A 24,148-nucleotide genomic window follows, 5' to 3' on the forward strand; every position below is an offset into this window, starting at 1 on the left:
GCTATTAGTATCTCTGGGCTCAATTGAGGAAATGTATTCATAGCCTGCTACGAGATTGAAGTGAAAAACGTTTCCTACAAGTTGGATGAACAGTTGTGATGCATGCTGATGTGTATATTGCCTACACTTAATAGCACATCAGAAGTTGCCTTGAAGGTATATGTTGAAATATGGATCACTGTAGGTAGGTAGTATTTCAAACTGCTCTTAAAAGCACTCAAACAACCCAGCTATCGTGGGAGTGGATTATCTTGTGGACGTTCTATTGCAGGTCTTGAAAAGTTCTGGAACTTACTAGGATTATGCATCTTTCTTTTTTTTCAATCTGCAAGTTTACAATCTTTGGAAACTTAGAGTTAAAATAATATAGCTCTACACATAACATAAGTAATATGACATATGCTGACATTGGTATATTAAAGCAACATGTACATGGACGTATTTGACATGCAGAAAGGTGTACAACCCATTTTAGACTCGTAGACGAGTGCATGCCTTGTTCTCTCACTGTTGATTTGGCGTGATCGATAATATGAATCTTGTTGCTCCAGGAAGGCAAGGACAAATGTGTAAATTTGATCCGTTATCGTGCTCCCACAGGAAGTCCTTTATCGACCGTCCATGAAACAGCAATTCCCTGTTATCACGATTAAAGTATGGAAGATGACAGAGTGATATGTCTCCATGCATCTCTTTTCATCATAAGAGAGTTTCAATCAATATATTTCTCCCAGAGCAGACACATTGTGAGCCATTGTGCTGGTCAAAGTCAAGAGTCGCCCTCATAAAAAACAGTCACTGCCAATTGATTTTCAAGGGACATGACAGCATGCAATTTTTTAAAAACGCTGTGTGTCAAAGAGGGAAGCCATCTCTGGTCTAGATGGAGCAAGTAGCTTCTGTATTTACTCTCACTGCTGTCTTCAGTGCTGGCTTCTTTTCTGGCAATAAACCTATCGGTAATAACTGTGCAATTTATTTGCTTTGCATGCATAGAGAAGTTTAGATTGAGTTTGTTTATCTACCTTGCGCTCATTGGTTTCGTCAGTGTTTCTGTGTGTCATATGATTTATTATTGGCATAAGTTTGTCTTGACCTTCCCCATTCTCAGAGCTTGTCCTTACACTAAACGCGTGTTGCTTGCAACATGCAATGTAGGTCAGCAAGGTGAAAGTTAAACTCAAAATTATACGTCAAATGGAAAACATGATAACAGCTATGTGGAATACGCATGATAGTGCTTGTGAGGAAAACAATGACAACACTTGTCAAATGTGATCCCCATGTGCTCTGACTTCTGCCCAAATTTGGTGCCCTTGTCAGGAGAGCCAAGGGAGTCAACATGGCAGGACTCTGAGGGCCCTGGCTATCTTGTTAGGCCTGATGAAGGGCTGGACCTGCATTACTGTAAGCCTTAGGATGGTGCCGCGATGTCTCTCTGCACTATAGGACCGAATCAATAGGTGTCCACCGAGATGGATGGTGCTCGCCACCATACTGATAGTCTGTTGTGAGAGCAAGAATAAAGGCTGTTACCAATTTAATTACATGTATTTGGTTCTTTGAATTGCCTCAAGAAACTTGTGGGGCTTCATGGAATGGCCTTCAGAATCAGTAAGTGGCTGTAGATACCACCATTGTCGGGCTGTGGTCTGTTCTTTGAGGCAGGTTTGACCTAGAAAATGTGGCCCTTGAAGTAATCCGGCTTGGGAGAGGTAATCATTGATATTCGGGCTCGGAGCAGAAGAATCATGGGTGTGATGAAAGTTAACAGTCATACAGCAATGTAGTTAGTGTGACAACTTGTGCTGTGCAACTGAACTCAAACTTCTGTCCCTTACTTGAAATAAACTGGCTGGGTGACAGGTGATCGGATTCGTGATTAACAGCCCTTGTTACTTCTGTGATTAGAAGTATTGTTTTGGGTGGCCGAGCTGTGGGTTTGTGTATCCATTTGTCTGGACAGAGTACATGTAGGTTGACAGCACATGGGTGGAGGAAGATAGCCAGGAATGGGCTGGGGAAGCCAAGTATTGCATACTCCTAGGAAGTATAAAGTTATTGTGTGGCAGAGATTAGGTTTCGAGTACAAAGCTGCATGAAAATAGAGGGAAAGTTTGTATCACAGAGAGGTCAACAGGTATCTCCTCCTCCCCCGAGAGTGCCTTCACAATCTTCTGCATTGCATAACTGGAGTGACACTGCTTTGATGGGACTCCCATGTGAGAGAAGACTGGCATGCAACCTTCCCGTCGCTGCATCAGTTCTGACACACTGTGCATTTGTAGTGTCTAGTGATGGATAGCTTTGCTAAGCTCGGATTATGGCTCAGTGTTGCCTATTATGGGGGGGGTGTCCCCATTGCCATGAGATTACACATGCCAGATGGCAATTTTTTAATAAGACTCATTCTTAAAAGTGTTTGCTGATGAACATCTACAGGTGAGAAGGAACAATCCCATTTCAAATAGGAGCCCTTGCATGCATCAAAGTGATACCCAGCATGGTAATGTTACATGTTGCAAAAGAAATCTTGGACAGTAACTATCCTGACTAATAATTCACATTTAATAAAGGGCCTTCTGATGTTTCTTAACGTCCATTGTGGAAAGTCACAGTGATCTGATGATGATGATGATGTAGTCATAGGTGTTCCTCCTTTGAAAGTCACATTACAATATGCATGGCAGCTATGGAATGATATAACATTATTAAATGTATTTACCCACCTACCCAACAGAGCCCTGTTTGTGACCCCCAGTGTACAAATGTCTGATAGCAATCTGATTTGATCTGCACATAGCATTCACTGTATGTAATGACTTTGGTGTTTTAATTGTTCCCTAAATCATTAGACTATGGCAGCTGCAGCACCAAAGCAATTAAGATTTTCCTACTGTTTTGGGTCACCTCCTAAGGACAGGGAATTCACATGCTGCCTGTCATGTTGTGAGCTTGGCAAATTGTCAAGTGATTATTAGCAAAGACTGATTTTTTTTCTTACACAGTTTCTTTCGGTCATAACTAAAATTGGTGCAAGGATTTACAGTGTGGGGACAAGTTAAATTTTTGAATGTTTAACAAAGATTTGTGAGAGACTCTCTTGTCACTCATTCAATCTCAGTGCTTTATTGTTGCTTCTACATGTACATGTATAGGTATGGAAGTATTGTTTTGGGTGGCAGAGTACTTTCTGTATCAAATAAGTCAGAAAGTCTTTGAAAGAAAGAAACCTTTAGAATCATTCATAAAGTTTTTTGAGGTTGGAAGTAACCTTGTTGAAATAAAAATCGATTTTCACTTCAGTCCTTTGAATCAAATGTGTTGGAACGGCCTTGAAATTCTAAGAGCCTCCTCTTCTATACCTGTTCTGCATGTTTGATTCCATTTCCCACAGCTGCACAACTATATTGAACAGATGGCACATAATTCTGTAGGGAAAGAGTGGTGCAGCACGTCGTAATCAACCCGTAAAATATGTTGGCGTGATGCGCTGTTATTTGCACTGCTTTAATGGAAACCCTACAAATTAAGCAAGTGTCATAAACATTAATGCGAGATGGCAACAGTTTGTGCTAATCTACCATAAAACAAAGAGTAGGAGCGAGGGGTGGTTAGTTTATGACTCTGACCTTCTGCAAAAATGCAGCACTGCACATGTTGATCTCCTAATGGCAGATAAGGTATTTTGTAGATTCCAAGATGGACCTTGGAATTGCTTAAGCTTGAAAATATTGACTAATCTTTGCTAATTAAGTGTTACAGTACCATATTAAAGGATATTCTATTCTAGAGTATTGTATGTTAGTTCCAAAGGAATTTCAATGATTTTATCATTTTTTTAAACAAATGAAATTACTAATATAATTATAAAGCATAAAACAGAAATGTACATGATCTCTACATGTAGAAAATAAATAGATAAATAAATAAATAAAACAGAAATGAAAGGATTGATTTTTGATATACAACAAACAATATTACATTAGCCTGGCTCAATTGTATGCTTGGGATGTTAAATGATACTTTGTGTTCATCTTGTCCAAACCAGTTTACTGTCTGTGATTAAGCTGCCTGAGCTGCATCCAATTTCATTGCTTATACTGCCATTGACCAAGCAGTCAGACTGTATCAACTGTTCGTGTGCATTATGGCGCCATATACACATGTATTAATCCCCCATTATGCATTGTAGTCCGCCTGTAATTGAGTTGCCTTCTGGATTGTGGGAGTTCTTCTCCCATCCACGTCCTTTCCTGACAGGAGAGGAACTTTGCTTTCTCGATCAATCATACTTAGGAGTCTATCCAGCCAAACTGACCCGTGTGATCCTGCATTATTGAAGGTCTGTAAGTGACTTTAATGGCAGGCTACATTGTAGCGTGCTGGCCTATTATTGCTTCTCTTCCCTGAAATGTCATGGTTTGAAAGGGCAATGACTTGCGTAGTAATAGTATCTGTGGATAGCAACACACAGCAGAACTCTTAATGTGTGACCATTCAGGCAGTCATGTAAGGATCAGTCAGGAAAGTTTTTCAGAAGTGAAATAAGTTAGACTTAGAGTCAACAACAGTTGATTACAGGTTCATACACTCACTCTAAGTTATGATTCAATACAACATAACTCTTGTTTTCTTGTTTGCAGTATAAGCCTCATTACTTTTTAGCACTCCCTTAAAAGTCACCAACTTCCATCATGCGTAACTTGACTTCAGGAGATGGATTACCGTGGTATCAAAATGTTGATTAGGTTAATAAATTATTAGTTTTATGAGATACCATATCCTCCTCCATGGGTTATAACTTTTCCCTATATACATGTAAGTCTGATTTAAAGACACCCTCATGGGCCTTCTGTTGTTATTGTTTTCCCATCTCCAAGCCAATGAACCAAGGCTGAACATACATTAAGGCCATGGAAATTTGATTCCATGGATGGTATCTGTCTGCCCCCCCCCCCACACACACCCCTAAAAAAAGAGATGTTCACTTAACAGATATTCTGTGATCAGTAGCTGTGTTGGTCCCAGCAGGACCGAGTACTTCACATGACTGAGTGAGCACGTGATTTTGGAAACTTTGCTTTTGGTGATATGCAGTGTTTGCCTTGACTTCCACAACCCCACTATCTTATGTAAGTCTAATGGCAGGCAAGCCCACGTTCCCCCACAGATTACTGCTGACAGCCACAACACAATTATTACACCCTCCCAGGCAGCAGTGCCGGGTGTGTGCAGATTTCTCAAGTGCCGTAATCACTCACGCAGGTTGCTTCAACACTTTGCAACACTCCAATTTACTGGAGGAGCATCTCCTGTGTTTTTCCTTGTTAGCAGTTTGGCTTTTGCATTACGCAGTGTTTGGGGCAGTTCAGTGTGGGAGAACAGCCCTAAGAGGTAGAACGGTGGGGTAAACCACTTGAGGGTGTGGAGGGTAGGCTAGTTTCTGTACATCAGCTACACTGACTCAGTGACTGGGCAACCAGTATGATGTATCAGCAGTGTTACTTATGAATAAGGATACCAGTATCTAAATGCATTGCTGTCATATGAATGTACTCTGCCTGAGGAAAGAAGCTCACTTTCAACAAAAATTGTCCCTATCACTCAGTAGCAAGGACAAATTTGCCATTCCCAAGAACATTTCCCATTTTTACATTCCTCCACTATTCTTTGTTATCTGTTGCCAAATCCTTTCTTTATGTTGTACTATGGTTTTATAGGTTTGTTAGAAATTGATAAACACATACTTCATTGATATGGCAGCATCTGGCCATGACATCAGTACATCAGTCCAAAGCTGTGTTTAGCTTGTGGCCAAGGTCAGAGAGGACACATATATCTCACTGTAGTTATTATGATTTACAGTGTGATTGTCAGATGCTCTTTTACACCCCAGCCATCAACTGTGTGAACATTACCAGCTGTGGCCTAGTTCTGTCACTGACATCAAGAAATTATTTCATACAAATGACTCATGAGGAACTGTCGACCTCAGCAAAGTTTTCAAGGTCGGTTAGGTTACATGTACATGTAAATGTAGACCTGCCTCTATAATGTTATCTGTATGTATGGTCTCACAAAATAATGATATTAATGTCAATTAAGGTAGCACAATACACTGTAATCTTAAAGGACTAAAGGACATCTACATTTCTTTGCATATTCAAGTTACTACCTTGAGCAAGGAATGATTTCAGAATCTATGGGTGCTTCTATTTAGATTTAGTTCTGAATTTAATGATATGTGACTTAAAAAGAATGGTATCATTTAGTGGGCCCGTTAGTTCAATTTCTTGCTAAAAAGCCAGGATTAAGTTGATGTGGAGAGTTTTATCTGTTTCTGTGACCCAGATCCCTCCAGCCGATGAGTACTTTTATCCCACTGTAATTTATCAAGTACAATCCACTTAACCATCAGCTTGTACCCTAACCAAAGTGCGTCATGTTTAAAGATAGGTGAGCACTGCAAATTGAGAGGGATTCCCAAACATCAGCTACCTGACTTAGATAAAAGCTTTACCTCCATCTACATGTAAATAACTGCACTGATCCATCAGAGAAGCCAAGAGCGGCTTTGTAGAAGTTAAGGTGTTTAGGAGTTAGGGCTGTATAGGAGTGTGCTACTAGCTGACCCAGATAAAAGGGCTTAACTTTCATAAAGGCTCCAGATCAAAGGCGGTGCGGCCTATTAGTGAGAAATAATCTGGGATGGGAGATGATTTAATGGTGAATTCAGACAGGACAGTGTTCAATCCTAATTGGGGGATTTCGAAAGGCTTTGATGCAGTCTCAGCGCTGATGCATACATGTTTCACGGTGACTAAAGTTGGTCAGTTCAAATGAGCTTTATCGTTTGAAGTTTCATATTCAGGTTGATTTGATGTTCCGGAGCGTGCACCAAAGATACCATTTCATTAAACAGTATTATCTGCTGTCATGTGTAGGGTGAAGATGTTATCTTTATTTGCTGTCCAAACAGTACTGATAAATCAACATATCATCAATCAACGGTTGATATGACTTGAGCCTGGGTCACATACATCATATTATGACGCATTTTCAATGTTTTTTCTGCAACAGTATTACAGTAGGCATAGGCTTGAGAAGAGGCGGATTGTTATTTATTTCTAAGCTTCTAAACTATTGCACCCATATCTTCTCTAATCTACAGCGTACAGCATGATCATCACAGAAAACCCTCCATCCTAGGTGCATCTTATGATGATTGTGACCCAGGCTTTACAGAAAAAAAGGTTTTGACCTGATGAGATGGCGCACAGCCTTACTCAGACAAGTGCACGCTGTGGGTGTTTCCACAGGAAATGCTGCAAAGGTCACCCTGCCGTAATGATAGCTCCCAGTACAGCTTCTCCAACATGAGTCCGGGCAAAGGGGTCAGCGGAACCACTGCCCAATAAATCCACATCAGTGCTTTCCTCTTAGCGGAACGTCCTCTCAAGAGTGCCACTAATTTCTCATGATGAAAATGTTCTGAATGACCTAGTTCTGAAGTGCAGAGTCCGTCCGTTGCAGGACTGATGAAGGTGATGGGGTCAGAGATTGTGGTCCTTCTGAAGATGCTTGGCCACACAAATGTCATCAGCCCTACTTGATCAACAGAGTAATAAACTATTGAATGATTATTTGTTTTAGATTTTCTATTTCAAATGGTAATTTTCACAGTAATACTATCATTTATACTCAGGCAAACTTTGCCTGATGAGATTGTTAGTCTGTAAAAAAGTTTAGATTGTCTCTGGTCAATGCTACTTTAGCCTGGGTGCCATTCTTGTTAGTTTTCTGCAACTCACATATCTTTCATGCTCCTTCTGTTTGATTTTTTTAGTAATTCTGCACATCTTCCATTGGCAACTAGCTTTCGTGAGGTTTTAATAAGTTTTTAAATATCTTTCAACATTTTTCTTTCTGATGAAAACTCAGGCCTTCTTTTTCAGCCTAATGGTACATGTACCTGATGTACTTTTAAACAAGACAAGAATGCTCAAAGTAATTAGAAAAAATTCTGGCCAGATTATCGTCCTTGTCAAGTGGAATCATTAATAAGTGCCCACAGATTACAACATGGCATGTGGTGCTCAGCAGATGAAATGAGAATTGAATACCTGTCTGGGTTTGACATATGCTCTCTGGTTCATTGCGGATTACCTCCCATGTTTGATGACGGCCTGAGGCACACGTCCGAAGAAATGAATGGGAAGGGCAGGGCCGGGGTGAACGATAGGATCACTGGGTCAGTCCTGGAACAGTAGCCAAAATTATGCTGTCAATCTGTTGTTTATGGATTTAATGACCTCATTTTTGAAGCGTGCATAACTCCAATCCCTTTGTCCACTGGAGAGCCTTTGAAAAAAATTACTGACCATACACTTTCCATCCACAGTCATATCAACACAGTTGTTTGGAAAGTGTTGAAGTATTTTCAACCAAACTTGTTGTGACATTGATGATTTGACTCCTAAAGCTTCTTAAGATTGCCATATTCGATAAGGCAAAGTCCATGACCTGATGACATTGAGCAAAGTTAGGTATCGTCAGTGAGTAGTTGCATGTCTTCTTTGATGTACATATAGATATACACGTATTCATCTACTAGCCCATAGAGATAGCCGTGATAAAGTAAACATGCCATATGCTGTGACCAGGCCAGCTTTACTAATAGCAGCCTGGAGTCAAACGCCTTCCACATTTATTAGGGCAAGAAAGGTCAGTAGATTCATCTCCTGATAGTGCGCTGCCAGCGCTTTCCTGTTATCCAGCTTCTTTGGAAGTGTGGCGCTCATTCCTCACGGCTTCCGTGATCTGATTGACCCAGTTCTGTAACTTCTCGTGTAAGGTGCCCCCAGGGCATCCCAGCCAATCCTGTTGCTGCGACAGAGTCCGCCTAGACCTACCCACACAACTTTCTGTTCCATCTAAATTCTCTTACCATCCAAATGGGATATGCATCTGCACTGGCAATTTTCTTCCTTACTTTGAATTATGCTGTGTAGAAATTGCTGCCTTGAAATTGATGGAAGTTGTAATAATGCAGAGCTTATCTTTGCAATGTAAGTAAACTAATGATCCATTTCAGCATGTAATGTACTCTAACTGTACCATACCACAGGGACAAGAACCTAAATTAGAGAAGGAGGTTAGATCCCAATCAAGGGCCCTACATTTGTTAGATCCAACATCTCTTATCTGAATGATATAGCTGGAGAGCTTTTGCCTATCATGCGCTGCACTAATGTGTTGGGGGTGATCCAATTTTTTGCAATTTGCTGGCTTGTCTCAAATCTCAGGCGAGATGAATGTGCCTCGGTAGAGCTGCCCTGGCCCACTGGGTAGCATACATAGTGCCCTCATACATACAGAAGTTCTGCCCTTTCTTTTCTGTGCCACCAAGGTGCCCTTGTCTATCACACAGCTGGTTATAGGGGAAGAAGGCAAACCTCTGGGAGTACATTTGTAGTCCATCTATGCCTTTCAAATATATGAATCAATGATGCATCATGGTAGATTGACAGAGACTTGTTCCCAAATCATTGAATAATAAGGAGCCACTGATTGCTACATTCTGTTCACAGCATTTTAGTTTCACTTCACGTTTTTGGGGGCAGTAAGGAAAAGAATAGCTGATGTAACATGACTTTTATGTTCATTTTAGGTTGACCGATGGAGGGAATATTGACTTTTACGACAAAATGTTCTCCATTGCAGTTTGTCATGCAGAACTGCATGCTCTATGTAGGAATTTTATCACAATTTCTTATCTAAATATATGAATCTTGCTGGGTATGCTCCCCTGGCAAAGGTAAATTTTGACATGAAAAGATATGAATATAGTTATGGGGCTTTTGATTCTTCCACATTTCATAGTTTGGTATGACTTTAGAAACAGGGTAACAGTCACTTGATACAAGATATTGTAGATATTGCACATCATTTGTGACAACATTGGAAAGGTTTTGGTACTTTGATGTGGTTCAAGAGAGAGGTGGATTGCTACAATAATTGGAGTTGGCACAAACTGGAAATTTTGACTTCATTGCCTGGTAGAAAGTACATACAACTGGTTATGAAGGACCCTTCCATGGTCGAAGTGTGAAGTGCCAAACTTTTTTTCAGGTTTACGTGGCACCATTTAATACCTGACCAATCAATTGCAACTCAATCCACACACATGTACATCTTCCCTGGAGTCATTCACATTTAAAGGCGGCCAAGATGGTTTCCGTTTTGGTTGTTCTGCTAAAGGCTGATTTTATGGTCATTTACAATGTGGCAATCTAAATTCATGGCTATGGGGAGGAATACGGAATTGCGCACCGGCCATTTGAATGTTATGTGCCAATAACCCAATGCGGTTGTCACCTTCGATTTGTCCAGTGCTTTTTGATGTTCTGATGTTCAGGCCAGGGTTTGTGAGGAAAAGTTTTTGGGTTTTCCGTTTCTTGGAGAGACATGTAATATCTTAAGGAGAAACCTCACTAAAGAGAAATGAAAGGAGAATCTGATTTCAAGAGGTAGCAAAAATAAAGAGATCTAAGTAAAGAAAAGACGTCTCATTTTCAAAGGTGTTGCAATAATGAAGCAACCATTTGTCAAGAGAAGTTTGCCTCTGGAATACTGAAATATTTTTGGATGCAATCTGACATTTACAGTAACTGGCACTTGGTATAAATATAACTTGTACATGAGATAGTATGTGCCATACATGTCAGACAGCAATCCTTTGAGTTATTCCCATGCAACACCACAAATCCAATAAAACAACAAACTGTGCATGTTCCTGCTACCTCTGTTATCTTCAGATGATTATGATTTTTTTTCTCCCACAAGAAAACTGAACCCTTCATTATGATGGAAAACAAATTGCTATCTGCATGTATGAGACAAATTGTATATCATTACATTCTATTCTGCCAAAGAAATTTTACAGACTCAGGGCTGAGAGTGAATGTGTTCCAACTTGTACCCATAAATCATGTTGATTTCGTGGAAGGTAGTCCAGGCATTGATTGACACAGACAATTTGTTATGTGCCTTTCGCAGCAGTGTTCTTTCAATATTGCCTGATGAAAAAACTCGGAGGGAGTTGAACAGCAGGGGGCATTAGATATCAAAGGGTCTCCTGGTGGACCTACTGGCAATGTGCGCTAATTGGACGGGGAAGGTTATGGGGAACAGGAGCCCAGGGAATACCGTTCAGTGCCTCCAGCTACAGTCGCCGCAATTGCATTGAAGGAAGGCGATTGAATGAAAATGTCAGTGACATGAAGAGGAATACATGTATATGATTCTTGAGAAGAGGTACATGTACATAAGAGCCCTTAGGACATCTTCAAACTCTGGCAATTACAGAATAGATGGTGGCTGACTCCTTGCTGTATGCCTTTCAACACTGTACTCAAGGATGCTTTTTAACAAGAAAGTTGTTAGAGGAAAGTTATATCACAAGAAATCAATAAACACCTTGATACACTGGGGAATCATTTATATTGAGTTGATCCAGAGGAAATGTCTCAAAAAGGTCAAAAGGTCAGCATCAGCTCAACATATCCTCCAGCTGATTGATTCCCATGGCATTTATCACATCCGCTGAGCACCATTTTGTTACCATAAGAAAGTGGTGTATCTACTTGGTCTTATTGGTTTATTTGGGGGGCCAAACAGGCCAAGGAAAGATGTTGACTACTTGGGTATCTTCAGTGCCAACCCATGTCACATTGTCTAACTTGAAGCAACTCTGTTGAACCAGTTTTACAACTGTAGATGGAAGACTTGCCTGAAGGTGACCACAGGAAGGCTTGGAAACCTGCATAATCTACTTGTATTTCATTTCCGACTTAGCTTTCAACCCTTCTCGGTTTCTGTCCAACAAGCAGACGTTTTACTCAGTAAAATGACTTTTTACAAGATGAAAAATTGAACCCTGCAGTAGCAGCCTCACATGAACATGTCAGAAGGTCATGAACATACTTCTTTCATCACGTCAACCACTGAGAGAGCAATGGAACAGCATCAGATAACAGTAAATGTGTGGATAGCAGGCTGTTTCTGAACATTTGCCAGAAGCACAATCACTGTTAAGTAGTGCTCTCTGGCAGTGGAAAATTGGGCCAAAGCCACAATATTTGGAAAACTCCCATTTGTTACTTGAGTTTGATGAAGCTTTGTTTAATGGTAATGACGTTTTAGTGGAGACAAGCTGTCTGTGTGAATCCACTGGAGGTGGAACGTGATCAGCTGTCAATCCCAATCTAACAAACCTGCTCCAGAATGGAATTTGTGCCCTTGGAACTACATTGGCAAGGTGACTTTCTGTACTCCTAATTCAATTTCCAATTTCCATGTACTCCTCTTTCCCTGCCAATGACTGTATTTCATCAGTCATGCAATTTTACAGGTCGGTATTCAGGATATGGCACAGCTTTCACTTCTTTTCAATATGGGGCTTTCTTAGCAGGGTACAAATTATTTCTTAGTGGAATACTGCTTAATGTTTAATAAAGAACTATCCACACTTTTCATACTCATAGATGTGGTACAAAAGCTGTTGGTTCCCTGAACTAACATTGCAGCTTGAGCTTACTCGTATGAATCATGTAAACTTAACCATTAACCGTTGCAACCTTTAGAATCTAGAAAAGATAACATTCCAGCAACTTTTCAGTGTCGATATGCTGATAGAAAAACAAGAAAAAGATTAGCAAGAAGAAACATGGGGTAGGTTGAATCCATTAGGCAACCAAGAGAGTTAGTGTCGTGGAAGACACATCGGGTATTTATCAATCCTTAGCCCAAATGGAATGGATCACCAGTTGTCTGACGAATTTGACACGTGGAAGTGACCAGTGTCTTTGCGCCATCCTGTCGCGGTGCCGGCGTGTCTGGTTCTGTGATGGTGAAGCGGCGGCGTTAAGACCACATGTTGCACTTAGCAGCTTGGTCTCAGCACCTGCTGCAGCAGGTTTCCATTCCTGTGATTACAGCGGTCCACGATGAACGAATCAGAGACTGATTGGTACTGAGGTGCCTCTGGTGCCTGGCAGTCTGTCCTGATGTTGCTAAAAGGAACAGATAGATCCCTCAGCCTCTGATCTAGAGACTGCTCTGGGTACAAACTGGGGTTGAATCACGGCTGTCTTCTTGTTTAAGTTTTTGTCCATGCCACTCATTTTGGAAGCGGCTCTAAGCGAGCATAATTTTGGAGCTTCCAACCCTCTAAATAGCGTGTTTTTATAAAGCAGGTCTTTGTAAATCTGTCATTGTAAGCTTGCAAAATGTATTTTGTTTCATGAAGTTCAGATTTTTGAGACAGATGGGGTGAAATTTTTGTCCATCCCAACAAGAAAATCTCAGTTCCAGCACAGCCCTGGGTTGAATTTTTTTCATCAAAACTTCACAAGTCTGCCAGTCCTGACTTGCTATTGGACTTACTTATTTTGTAAAGCCTGGCACAATTGTACTTCCTTCTGTGTCTTACTGGTTTGTTGATTTATTAACATATTAAAAGAATATGAGCAGTTCAGCAACATGCAGCCTGAAATCCTATAAAGGTCTGCAGGTGGGGTAAGAGACCCTGCAGTGCCAGTAATTATCGCTTACCCATGATGAGGTGCTAGCAAATATCATGTTAGTATCAGTGTCACTGATGCATTCCTTTTGAATGATAAAACTATATGGATGTAACCTACTCGCTGGTGCATTCAAAAACAAAATGGCTCGAACATCAGAACCATCTAACTAAGACTGACAGAAGCCAGCTTAGGGTGTAAGGTCTTGGCAACTGCCAGAAATTTGAGCAGATTAAACCTGATGCCAGTCTTTAAGTTAAGACCTTTTACATGAAGCGAATTTTATGACCATTCTGACTAGTATTATATTACAGGCAGCTGCCATATGTTAAACTGATAGTGTTCTGATTAATGTGTGGTGGTCCAACGATTAGCGCTACTGTGTCTGAATCACACTGTTGGGAGTGAATTTCAGTCCTACATGTATGTTTGAATGCATGTGCAATGCAGCTATTACCGGTAGTTGGGGTTAGCGTCGACTGTTCAAACTTTGGAAAGGTTATATAACTGCTTAATGATGTACGTCATGTAACATTAGCTTGAAGCAACACAAAGCAATTTGCTTGGATGTGGTACATATTTCTTCAACAGTATCTCAGTAACATAAAAGCTCAGTGGGTTGTTCTAAATGTAACCCCTTAAGCCAGCACTGCACTTTGATTTTCAGAATAACGTACAGGAAGATCCGAAAGAGGCTTTCAAGCACAACACAATTACTAGCGGCCCCTTTAGTGGCATAGATTCTGCATCTACAGTGTGGGATTGTATGACTTTCTCACAGTCATGTCAAGGGCATAAAAACTGGGTTATGGTCGATCTGGTTTGTTTGCCTTTGATTTTGTCAAGGAGGCTATGCTTCTAGTATTACCCGGCAATGTTTATCTGCTGTTTGTCAACTGGTTTGTGAACAGGATTGCTTGTTTGTAAGCATAACCTAATCTCCAAGCAGATCCCTTTCGGTGGCAAGACAGTATCCATTACTGGCATTAGCCAGAGAAGGTCGCCGGCCACCGACATGGGGGTAGCGACTAAAAAACGGCCATATACAAAAAGCTAACGATCATTCCCCCACAACCTCTGCTTGGAGAGTAAGCATAACCCAAATACTTACTGATGAATTTTCATGATTTTTGTCTTAGGTAGGCCTTAGCTGCTTCCTTTAAAACTGCATATTACATGCAAAGATGGAGATTTTCGGAGGAAACTATATGCTGCCTTGAGAGGCTTTCCATTTTCAGAAATCCACTGCTTTTCCCATTTGCTTGGTATGTTCCCAAGATGATGGCTGTGATATGACTGTCTCTGTGCGGGCTGGTGGATGTCATGGTGGAATTAAGCTGCTTAGACTCCAGCTCTAATGGCATCCAGGAGTGGTAGATTATGGGTCATTGACTCTGCTTCCTAAAGCCCTACCAATTTGATTCCTTGCTTATAGGGATATCCTGCCTGACCTAGATTTATAATTTTCCTCTAAGAAAGATACTTGTTCAGAGCAGCTCATCACAGTCTTACTTTTCGTTCTGCCTGGAGAATTTGGAAGTGATAAGAGTAAGACAGAAACATACGTCTTGTATTTATCAGAAGTGATTGTCACATCTCGTGGCAGTGAAGTGTTGCTTTTGGCTTGTCTGCTCGTACATTCGTATGTCTTTGTGTCCATTTGCATTCCATTCCTGCATCTATGTATTTTAATTAAATAATTAACTAACTAGAAAAGTAACATCTGCAAAGCGAATGCATAATGTTTACCTTCACACTATATGGTCTGCTCTGTTAATACTCAAACACATTGACATATATGGTGACAGGAGTCTAAATCCCTCCTACTATAAAATTGCAACATTATGTAACCCAACAACCAAATGGTGACAGACAGTCTTGTTCAGTCAGGTCACTGCTTGGAGAAGAAGAAGAGGAAATGTAGCAAAAACAATATGAGTTTGTAACTACAAATGTATATAACTTTAGTTAGTTAGCAGTTTGAATTGTTACCAAATATTTATCTCTTTTTCAGTCATTCCATACATACATGTATGAAGGGGAATTTCATGATTGTTAAGTTCTGATGAAGATGAGAAATTATTATACAAAAAGTGTAATATTTGTTCTTCTTTGTGTTTTCCAGAACATAAGGAGTTCTCGCAGCCTGGCTTCCTTTTTCATCGACTCTGAGTTCTTTCTTGGCTTGAAGCCCATCATGTCCTCTCCCTGTGACTCCACCCTTTCCAGCGTCATGATAACCCCCTCACAGAGCCCAACCAAGGACCTTGAGGAGAACAAAGACAGGGAGAAGACGCCGTCAGACCTGGTCACCATGACAGCGTGTGTGGATGAGATCATCCCGAGTGGGGACGAGGGGGAGGCAGAAGACGCGGACGACAGTGGAACGGAAGGAGGAGACAGTGCAGAGTGTGACAGAGGAGGCTGCGGCAGCTTTGAAGAACCCATTTTCCCTATCGATGACGAAATTGACATTGACCAGATTGAGAGAAATTGAAAGATGTGGACTGACTTGGTATGATAAGCTTTCTGTGTCCAGGAGGTTTGTGATAATTGTACAAATAGAAAGCGATACCACAAGTTTTGCATCAGATAACATTACCTCATATGTGCTGAGTGATTTGTACATGATATTTCATCAGTAAAGGACACAATGTGGTGTGACGTTATGTGGCTGCCAGAGAGAGAGAGGGCAGAGTGAAGAACCAGGAAAATGTCTATTTTTGTGAAGAAGATTGAGAGGAAAACAGGGTGTGACTTCCAAGGTCAGGTTTGAGACAATGTCAAGTTTTCCCAGCCAACATTATACAGAAGTTTTGCTTCAGATTCAAAGTGATTCCCACACTATGAAAGGTCATAGCTTTGCCAGCTCTTAGTCTTACAGTTTTCCCCATAGTCAGTCACATTCTGAAATGTACTCATTATCTTCTGTGGCACCTTGATGCGTATCACAAATTAGTGATACAACAACAGTGTCACAACTGGCTTAATACACAATCATGTATTATATACATGTATAGTTTTCTGTTAAGATAATGACCTGACCTTGTGTCTGAGAGACAACACAGTGAGTTTAAGCCACAATGTCATTTTTAACTAGAAAGTCATGACCTTTCATACAAGTACCTCCAAAGGGCCCATTTCCCTTAAAAACCAATAATGTGAAAGTTGCTGCTAGTTTTTCTACCCGTTTCTAAACACAACCTCTTTGTGTTCCAAAATGTCAACAGCATGTTGATGTATCAACTCTCTCTCCAAACTATTTTCCACGTTCAGCTGGAACGGTGAGGGAAATTGACTACTCTAACCATGGTCAGGTGTTGACCGATGACATGTACGTGTAGTGCACCAGTATTGTTGGTCTAGTAGGGCCTGGAACCTGTTGGTATGGCACATACTGTTTGAAGGACTGGTGTTTTCTGCATTTTTCCCCCACCTCACTAGGGGGCATTTCTGCTGGGCTGAGTGGTGTTTCAAATTCTCATCTATTGTCAAGAAAAGATGAACAGTTGTGATTGGATTTCATTTAACCACCTTAAGAAAAAGATTTGATGTTTAAGTCTTTGAAAAGATTGAAGGTTGATTTCAGATCCTTCAAAACTAAAATCCTGACAGATGCAAGCCATTATATACTGTTGTTAATCCATGCCTACCAGTATGTGTCACACACAACACTGGAGAAGGAAGAAAGTGAGTTATGATGAAATGAAGTAGTTCTGTGGGGCAAGTTTGCAGCAAAGACTTTGGAGCCCAACATGTGTTGTATCAGCCATTGTCAATTACTGTAAGGTGTGTTAAAAATGAAATGATGACAATGAAAGTATATCACTCTACAAAACTCTATGGCAGGGAAACATGGCAAAAGTTAAGTGTTTGTACAGATTGTTTGATGGAAGCACCAAGGAAAATGAACTGGTTCTGTTATTGATTTATCAATGGCTGTAAGGCAAGAGTTTATGATGGTAATAATATATGTGATGTTATGAAAATGTTATGATAAACAAATGTTGTGTAGATGACCTGTAGTTGGAATCAGAGGCAGCTCTTGAAATGGTGGGCTTGTTCTGTATTAGAAAGTAGACCCATTTCACCAATTATCAATGGTTAATGCAGGGAAGAAAGTAACTGTAGCTTACACTGGTCCATTCTATGAATGTTTGAAAAAACACCAATACCAGCAAACTGAGAAGAAATGGTACCACAATTCCTCAGGAAAATAATAGCATGTTCAGAGTTTCGACACTTTAAAATAAACAGCAAATTTTGCGTTGGAAGTTGTAACGACCTGTGCACAATGAGTGGAAATGCCATGGCTTCTCCAGCATAGGGATGCATGGTAACAGCAGGCCAGGGGGAAGACTATGTGTGTGCACAATAAATTTTGTATGCTTTAATGATAGGAGTAGCACGTGTATAGCTCTGCAGAAGAGGAACCTTAGACTGGCTGCATGTGATGCGTATCTTACCCAGTCCATTATATCCAGTGCAGTACCCCGTGACTGCCATGAAAAAATTTTGCAGTTTGTAGCCGCTTGGTTTAACTACAAGCGCTGCATTGCGTGTTTCCTTTTTGTGTGTTCAACCAGACTTTGGGACAGGTCTTGACCTGTGAATTAACCTGTCTTTTGCCTGCTGGTAGTGTGTTCTACAGGTTGTGCTGTTTTGAGCCTGAGCGTGTTTTATGGAAATTTCTTTCTCGGTGTACGGAGACAAAAAAACGTTGTGTGGTTCTGTATATCTATATTCAATGTTGTCAAGTAAGGAATGTGTCCCGGCTGCTTGGCAAGGTCAGGGTTTGACATTTTGACCTCTCAACTCTAACCTTAGGTTCAATGTATAGGTCATAGGTTGGTTTCCATATTGGACAGCTTTAAGCACAATATTTGTAAACCATAATCTCTGCCAAGCAGCCAGGACCCACATAGATAGGGTGTTCCAATTGAAGAAATCAAAGTGATTTTATAGAAAAAGTTTGAGATTTGTATCTCAGTAGTGATGACGTTTTATGGTATGAAGAGTAGGTGACCACTGTTGACCTCGTGTGGTCTTTCTAGGACTGTGAAGATGTTCTGCATGCAGAATGAAGATGTTTGCATGAATTCTACATTCCTCCTTGGCAGGAACAAACCACTACAAGAGCTGGTTTTGCATCAGTGCCTGTTTTTTGGATAGTGTCAGATATTGTCAAATATGAACATTGGACAAAGACGTGCAAAGTAAGAAAAGTCAGAATGGTTATTATGGGGATGAGACACGGGGATGTGCAGAGAAATTTCTGATTGGCAACTGGAAAGATGTTGAAGAAAAATCATGTTTGTTGGAATCATTCCTGTTTTTCACTTCACTCCTTTCTTCTGACCCCCCAAAAAACTGTGTAGACGCAAGTATTTCAATTGTTCAGAACCACTTTGGCAATGAAAGTATGCTATATTCCTCAATGAAAGTATGGTATATTCCCTTCTACAACAGGCACCATCTTTAAGCATGTCCCAATGGCACTGATGCAGCTCTTGTGGATTGGTGTTACTGTCTCCATCGATTAACCAATACCACATTCCATGTGCATCATGTTCATGCAAGTGCACACGGGTAGCGTGACCAAAGACTTGAGAAAAGCAAGACTCTGGGTTCTGACAACATGCTGTTTAGAACTTTTGTCCCATACACCAAACTTTCCAGCTCCAACATGATCCATTTCTGAAGGATGGATAAGATTCCTTCAGGGGGTTTTGGTCTTTTAGTCAATGTTTGGATAGAATCACAGTTTGTCTTGAGCACAAAGTGTGGCTTTGATTTCAAAACCAACACCACTTCCATGAACTTTTGACTGTGACAAGGAGCTACCTGTAGGAAAGTGGTGATGTACAAATGTAACAGATTGTGACAGGACTGTTTTACCCCAGAGCAACACCTGGCACAACCAGTGCACAAAAGTGTCTATGGGTATTTCTCAAGTCTCGGGTTGATTTTTTGTTTGTGTGTTGCACCAAACGGACTTAATCCCACCACAGAGTTGTTGTGTTGTACACTGTTTATTTGTAGACATATTTATGTTGAGTATTAAAAAAAGTAAATACTATATGTTATAGCTATAATTATGGCGAGTGCTTTGTCTTGATTAGTATTATTTGATAAAGAAAACCCTGAATTTAGAAGATTAGCTTTTAGTTGAGTTGCAGTAAGTTGGAATGACTAGACAATTGAGAAACAAGATGAGAGAGTAGGAACTAGTTTGCCATGATTTGTATATTTGTAATGAGATACGAGGTTTCTGACCTACATGACGGTGCGTTTCCCGTGTTTGTGGGAAGATTGCTTGAGAGAAATGCTGTATTTTTGTGTGGACTTGAGAAGAGAGCTTTCTCACTGAGAAAACCTGCAGTTTGTCATTATTGTGTCTGCTTCCATTTCAGCCTGACTTGCCTAGACCTGTTGAGAATGACACACAGTTATCCCAGCAATACATGTTAAACAGTTTAACCATTATTATAAGCAATGAAAAGGCGTATCTCACCAATTATAGCCCTATATTGTACAAAGGAGGACCAAGCTCTACTTTTCAATTCGGTGACACAAGCAAATTTCTGTATCCAGAGGCAGGTGTTGCTCTGACACTTCAACAACAGTAGGGTAATTAGAAAAGTCATAATTCTGCTCACACACAGCCTACCAATCTTAGAGCTAAATTGTTAAATCACCTGTAAGTTGTTTTAACTGGGTAAGAAAACTTTCATTCTGACATTTCGTTGTGCTCTCCACATCATCATTTAGACTAGAGGCTTCTCTGCTTCAAATGTTGCCAACAATCCGTCATCTTCTGATGTCATCATTTTATGTGCGGAGTTAAGTACTGTACAGTGTAGGTAAGCTTGTGTTGTACTTATATAGTAACTATATTAGTTCCAACAGAACATTGACGTCAAACCTTTCCCACCTGCAGCCATCTTCAACTGTTATGTGGTATCACTGGAGCGTGGCTGTTATCAGACTACTGCACCTGTTGGGAAGCTGTCCAAATACTGGTGTCTACAATGTAGTTCATAAAGCAAGAAGAAATCAAAGCACATCCTCCCTATGTGCAAACTAAGTCCAGAGATGGAGATGTTATGGCCCAAAGGAGCTAACTTAACAGTAACAGTGATGTTATTTTTTATAGCCTCTGGTGTTGCAGCAGAAAAGGATTGGCTGAAACTTATAAACTAGGACAAGGGTTAAGTTTTGTAGAAACAGTGCACTTAACTCTCAGGCACAGGAGACAAGAATTCCTTTCCAGACATAAATGCTGACACAGTGCTGTAGTAAGGTTTTTCAGTTTATTAACCTACATACATGTAACGTTATATCCATTGTCAATATTTTTTGCCTAAATATTTTTACAAATGCAGTTTATTTCTGCCTGAAAAATCTCATCTAACAGTGCAAGGAATATACAATTCTAGCTAGTACATTATTTGAACATACACAAGTGAAAAATATACATGTACTAGTAATACCTATACAACAACACTTCAAATCAAACATTAACCCTTTCTTCAGGACAGTCAATCATCCAAGCTACGAGAAATAATAATACCGGTACTGTACATGCTGTGCAGCAGTACATCATGCATATATATATAGCAACACCATTCTAAAAAAACACCACCATTGCTAGGAATGTAATCTACAATTACTTCTCTTTCACAAGTTTATAAGCCTGGACTGCTGGCGTCAGATTCTAATAGAATTGTGAAGGTTCATAGCAGACTTTTTATCAGCAAATTTCCTGATAGTTAACAATAATTGTGTTTCAATCCCCACCCCCCAAAAAAAATGTCTCAGCTGGGGTTACATTCGACATCACCGTCCCTGGAGGCCTTCAGCTTCTTGAGCTCCTGCAGCACCTGTCTCTCCATCTCCAGCACACCTGCCGGCTTCTCGTACTGTAGGAAACACAGTAAACATGCTACAGTTTTACTCAGGGATTCCTCAATATTTTGTCCTTCAGGCCACACTGACTTGATTACATGGATGACATCTGCATGCATATCACTTTTCCTCCATTCCCAAATTAAAAAAAAAGTTTGCAACGGTAATTTACCATACTTTTTGGTTTGGGTGACTTGAATGATGGCAGAGGTGGAAAGGAAAAGAAGATGCCAGAGGAAGGGAAGCAGGACTTGAATTACAACTTGCTTGCACTACCAAGTCTTTGAAAGCCAAGTAAAAGATGACATTGTCAAACAACAAAAATAAAGACTGTAGTATCTAGTATACAATGCAACTCTAGCTGCTTAACCTAGCCTGTACATTTGTTAAATTTTCCTGACCTGACTTCTACAGGCTCCTATTTACACTTACCGGGGGGTATGACATTATCACTTGACAAAGACTGCTTTGCTGTAGACTAGACACATAATTGTTCATATCTTGAATTCTACTGACCGTGATGACCAGTGTGTTGTTAGCATGTGCATAGTTAACAGCCCTCTGCTCCAAAGGAAGACCTGCCCTGTCCATGTCAGGAATAGTGAACTTCTTGTAGTATCTGAGAAGGAAGAAAGAAAACATGTCAGTCTGATACTGTAGTAATTCTAGAGCATTCAACAGGAAACATTACCATCTATCAGAACAAGTAATTTTTTGTCAGAAATAACAGCTAAAACAATACTTACTTTTTGTTGGTTGTTCTAACAATGACACATCTGTTGTCTGTGTCAACTGTGACGTTATAAGTTTCTATTGGGTAGGGAAGGTTGCGGATTCTCCACATAAACGCTTTTTTGGTATCTCTTCTTGTAAAAATGGGCTGGAAAATAAACAAATTCATATCATTATTAATGAACTCCTCTATATAGCATCACAGTGATATTGATGCAATCTAAACAAGAAATCAAAGATTTCAGACTTCTGGGAAGTAATTTGGGTTTTTGAGAGCTTGTGTCTCCATATACAAAATGTAAGCTCCTTGATAAGAACTGAGGAGACTGTATGACAAACCAAGGAGCTTACCCATATCAGCTCCTTGGACAAACTTAGGTGGACAGAATACAAACCCACTCAGAGAGCCATCCAAAACAATACCTCTGTGCTGGACATCCTGACTTATCATGTATGTAACAGCCTTCATCATTGATAAAAAGCTCCATCTATCAGTTTACCCAAGAACAGAAGCATGCATGTACACCAGTAGCAAACTAGCACATGAAGGTGATGTCAACACCTACGTTACTGCTACTTTCCACCATTCCCTGTGTCTCCATGGCAACAGGCCGGAACACCTGGGGGTCACCGACCTCTATCTCCCAGGTACCCGCGCCTCCCAATGTTCCCTTTTTCCTCCATTTTCTCACTGTGGGGGGAAAAAACAAATCAATTGTCAAAACATGTTATTTCTCAAACAAAATCAACGGAAAAATACAAAAGCAATTTTGAAGAAACCTTTAGGTTGTACATTTTTTTCAACACTCTTCTTCATTATTAGTACCTCTGATCCTTCTTTAGGTAGCAGTGTTTTAATCTGCTTCTGTGTAAATAATACCATTGTATACGCCAAAAAGCAGTGGATACTAGCTGAAAATAAACGTCTGACGTTTTCAAAATCATATCCAGTTGCTTGAGTAACTGCTTTTTGGCATATCGTATTACCTGGATGTCTAACCTTCATCGACGTAAATACCATTGTATGTGATGTAATAAGTCATATAAGTGAGAACAAGTGACCCTAAACTTTACTCCTATTGAGTCCTAGTTCTCAATCATACAATTTATAGACGCATACAATGTAAGTGAGATTAGCACTCAAGAACTCACGCAAGAGATCATTGGTCTTCACATCATATTCCTCTGCCAGCTCCTTGCCATCTAGGAACTTAAAATGGACCTTTTTCTTCCCTGGACAAAAAAAACAAACAATGAAGCACATCATTCATAACACTTTCTAACGTTAAATTTCAGCTTTGCAACTTTTCCCACAGCTCTGAACACGATGTTCAACTTCCAGTACAACAACCCTGCTTAGACTTCTAGGGTTGGATAAGTACAGCGTAGGTTTGCGTGTTCCAATATTTCCCCCCCATTTTCACACCTGTTCACCGTTGAGTGTGCTGCTAGTCATCCATGATGTTTATATCGCACAAAAGCCAATGCGTAACCAAAATTTTACATAATCATTCATGCTGCAGTTCAGGTACGTTATCTTGATGCACAACAGGCTACTCAAACTTTAGCCGTGGCGACTCTTGACTCGGGCTTACATTGCATTACCCTCTGCAAGAGTCGTGGAAAGATCCATTGGCAGAACTGCACATTTCCCGTTGGCTGCTCGATGCTCCGTTTTTGACCCGGTTTTTTGCTGTCCCGAGCTTCCCTACAATATAACTCCACAATTGGCCGGGTTGCCGATGTTCAGATCGGCCTAAATATTCCACAGCGCGACGGGAAAGTACTAAAATAGCTAGTCGGTACATCCGCGCCGCCATTTTGGATATAGTCCGGAATGTCCGCTACCGCCGTCGGGAACGCTCGGTAGGCTTTCCGGTTATGATCGGAGAGTTTTCGGTCCCGCTTCGGTAATCGTGGCG

General features: G+C 40.5%; 2 protein-coding genes across 6 annotated transcripts in view; one reads left to right on the forward strand and one right to left on the reverse strand.

Annotated features, from left to right (window-relative positions):
• Positions 1-19,961, forward strand: part of LOC109475609 (protein FAM53A-like) — an 85,213-nt gene extending 65,252 nt beyond the window's left edge. For both annotated transcript variants that reach the window (XM_019776321.1, XM_019776322.1), the window contains exon 5: positions 15,712-19,961. In XM_019776321.1, coding sequence (XP_019631880.1) covers positions 15,712-16,083 — 372 coding nt within the window. In that variant the 3' untranslated portion in view covers positions 16,084-19,961. The remainder of the gene's footprint in view (positions 1-15,711) is intronic.
• A 940-nt stretch (positions 19,962-20,901) lies between these two features.
• The window catches only part of LOC109475652 (protein DPCD-like), an 8,965-nt gene continuing 5,718 nt past the window's right edge, over positions 20,902-24,148 (reverse strand). For 2 of the 4 annotated variants that reach the window (XM_019776403.1, XM_019776402.1), the window contains exons 2-6: positions 23,379-23,459; positions 22,793-22,917; positions 22,241-22,374; positions 22,011-22,113; positions 20,903-21,508 (exon numbers count right to left, since the gene is read on the reverse strand). In XM_019776403.1, the coding sequence (XP_019631962.1) occupies positions 21,404-21,508; positions 22,011-22,113; positions 22,241-22,374; positions 22,793-22,917; positions 23,379-23,459 (548 nt within the window). In that variant the 3' untranslated portion in view covers positions 20,903-21,403. Of the gene's footprint in view, positions 21,509-22,010; positions 22,114-22,240; positions 22,375-22,792; positions 22,918-23,378; positions 23,460-24,148 lie in introns of all 4 variants that reach the window. The other 2 variants (XM_019776405.1, XM_019776404.1) reach the window with 1 other exon arrangement.

Source organism: Branchiostoma belcheri, unplaced genomic scaffold (assembly GCF_001625305.1).
Source record: "Branchiostoma belcheri isolate BF01 breed outbred unplaced genomic scaffold, Haploidv18h27 scaffold34, whole genome shotgun sequence".
Lineage (NCBI taxonomy): Eukaryota > Metazoa > Chordata > Leptocardii > Amphioxiformes > Branchiostomatidae > Branchiostoma > Branchiostoma belcheri.